The sequence below is a fragment of the Capsicum annuum genome, unplaced genomic scaffold, assembly GCF_002878395.1.
Source record: "Capsicum annuum cultivar UCD-10X-F1 unplaced genomic scaffold, UCD10Xv1.1 ctg78124, whole genome shotgun sequence".
Classification (NCBI taxonomy): domain Eukaryota; kingdom Viridiplantae; phylum Streptophyta; class Magnoliopsida; order Solanales; family Solanaceae; genus Capsicum; species Capsicum annuum.
Window position 1 is genome coordinate 1 of NW_025888586.1, and position 1,626 is coordinate 1,626.

Here is a 1,626-nt window from a genome sequence, read left to right on the forward strand (position 1 = left end):
AACACCTAATAAGTAAGGTACTTTTCTTTTAAATTATCAATCTGAAATTTTATTCACACACCAAACCAAAATATATACCACTCTATGTGAAACAATTCAATACAGGTGTTACAAACTTGATTTTCTTCTAAAGTTATGATATTTTTTTAAAAAATTTAAAAGTTGTGAGAAAGAAAGCAGCAAATTGTTACTATTTTTTTATTTTTTTTTTTAAAATATCCCATTTGTCTGTATGTAAACTTTGAGATAAGGACGATTGAGTGTGACGTCAGGGGTTAAAATTCTTGCGATCATCCATTTTGAAATGTCAAGAACCACATAATCCAATGGTTACCATTCCTCAAAGATGAGGTTTGCGAGCTATTTTTGTCCGTTAGTTTGGAAAAAGATGTGAAGCCTTATCACTATATAGATAGAGGGGTTGCTACAGAGCCAACAACCCTCTTGAAATTAAAGGTTAAGGAAAGCATAGAAGTAGCTTTAAGCTAAGCACTTAATTTTCAGCAATGGCTTCTTCAGTGATGTCCACAGCAACTGTTGCCACCGGCGCCAATGCTGCACAAGCCAGCATGATTGCATCCTTCAATGGCCTTAAATCCGCAGCCTCTTTCCCTGTTACAAGAAAGCAAGACCTTGACATCACCTCCATTGCTAGCAATGGTGGAAGAGTCCAATGCATGCTGGTTCGTAATATTGGATTTAACTTATATACACTGACACAGTACAAGGAATTTAAAACTAATTGTAGTAGGTTATCTGCCTTAAATTTTTAATTGTCAAGTTACTAATCTCAGTTATTATGAACAATTGTGTCCGTATGTCATTCCAAAATTTAATCTACACTATTATTTTGCCTTAATTTCACCAAATATAATTATGTACATAGGAAAGGATAAATTTCACTGACCCTGTTTTAGATTTAGCGTGTTACCTCCTCTCTTGAAGCTTGTTTAGCTAATTATTTACGTGATATGTGTATAGGTATGGCCACCAATTAACAAGAAGAAGTACGAGACTCTTTCATACCTTCCTGATTTGTCCGACGAGCAATTGCTCAAGGAAATTGAGTACCTTTTGCGAAAGGGATGGGTTCCTTGTTTGGAATTCGAGACTGAGGTTAACATCTCTCTGTTCTTAAAATATATGATAATTAATAACAACTAATTAGTAATATGTTATGTTGATGTTGTGGATGTGTACAGCACGGATTTGTGTACCGTGAGCACCACAGGTCACCTGGATACTACGATGGCAGGTACTGGACCATGTGGAAGTTGCCCATGTTCGGGTGTACTGATGCTACCCAGGTCTTGAATGAAGTCCAGGAGGCAAAGAAGGCTTACCCACAGGCCTGGATCCGTATCATCGGATTCGACAACGTTCGTCAAGTGCAGTGTATCAGTTTCATCGCCTACAAGCCCGAAGGCTACTAAATTATCCATGTTTAATGTATAACCTGGCCCTATGTCTTTAAGGGAAGCTCGTTTGAATCCTCCTCAAGTTTTTCCCTGGAGAAACTGTATTGATTTTCCATTGTTTTCCTTTTCTCTATTCAGTGTATGCTCTTGGATTCCAGTTGAGTTTATGAGAACTAATAATAATAATCATTTGTTTCTTTGCTTATTT

At 36.8% G+C, this 1,626-nt stretch overlaps 1 protein-coding gene across 1 annotated transcript; it reads left to right on the forward strand.

Annotated features, from left to right (window-relative positions):
* Positions 1 to 112: 112 nt before the first annotated feature.
* LOC124894887 (ribulose bisphosphate carboxylase small subunit, chloroplastic-like) lies at positions 113 to 1,621 on the forward strand. The gene is made up of 3 exons (XM_047405382.1): positions 113 to 683; positions 982 to 1,116; positions 1,203 to 1,621. The coding sequence occupies exons 1-3, from the start codon at positions 507 to 509 to the stop codon at positions 1,431 to 1,433; spliced, it is 543 nt and encodes a 180-aa protein (XP_047261338.1). The 5' UTR covers positions 113 to 506; the 3' UTR covers positions 1,434 to 1,621.
* Positions 1,622 to 1,626: the final 5 nt, after the last annotated feature.

Excerpts from the sequence above, each read along its gene's own strand:
- LOC124894887 (XM_047405382.1), top strand. The coding sequence starts at position 507 with ATGGCTTCTTCAGTGATGTCCACAGCAACTGTTGCCACCGGCGCCAAT. Across the intron at positions 684-981 it reads GAAGAGTCCAATGCATGCTG|GTATGGCCACCAATTAACAA; the intron begins GTTCGTAATATT and ends ATATGTGTATAG. Across the intron at positions 1,117-1,202 it reads GTTTGGAATTCGAGACTGAG|CACGGATTTGTGTACCGTGA; the intron begins GTTAACATCTCT and ends GGATGTGTACAG.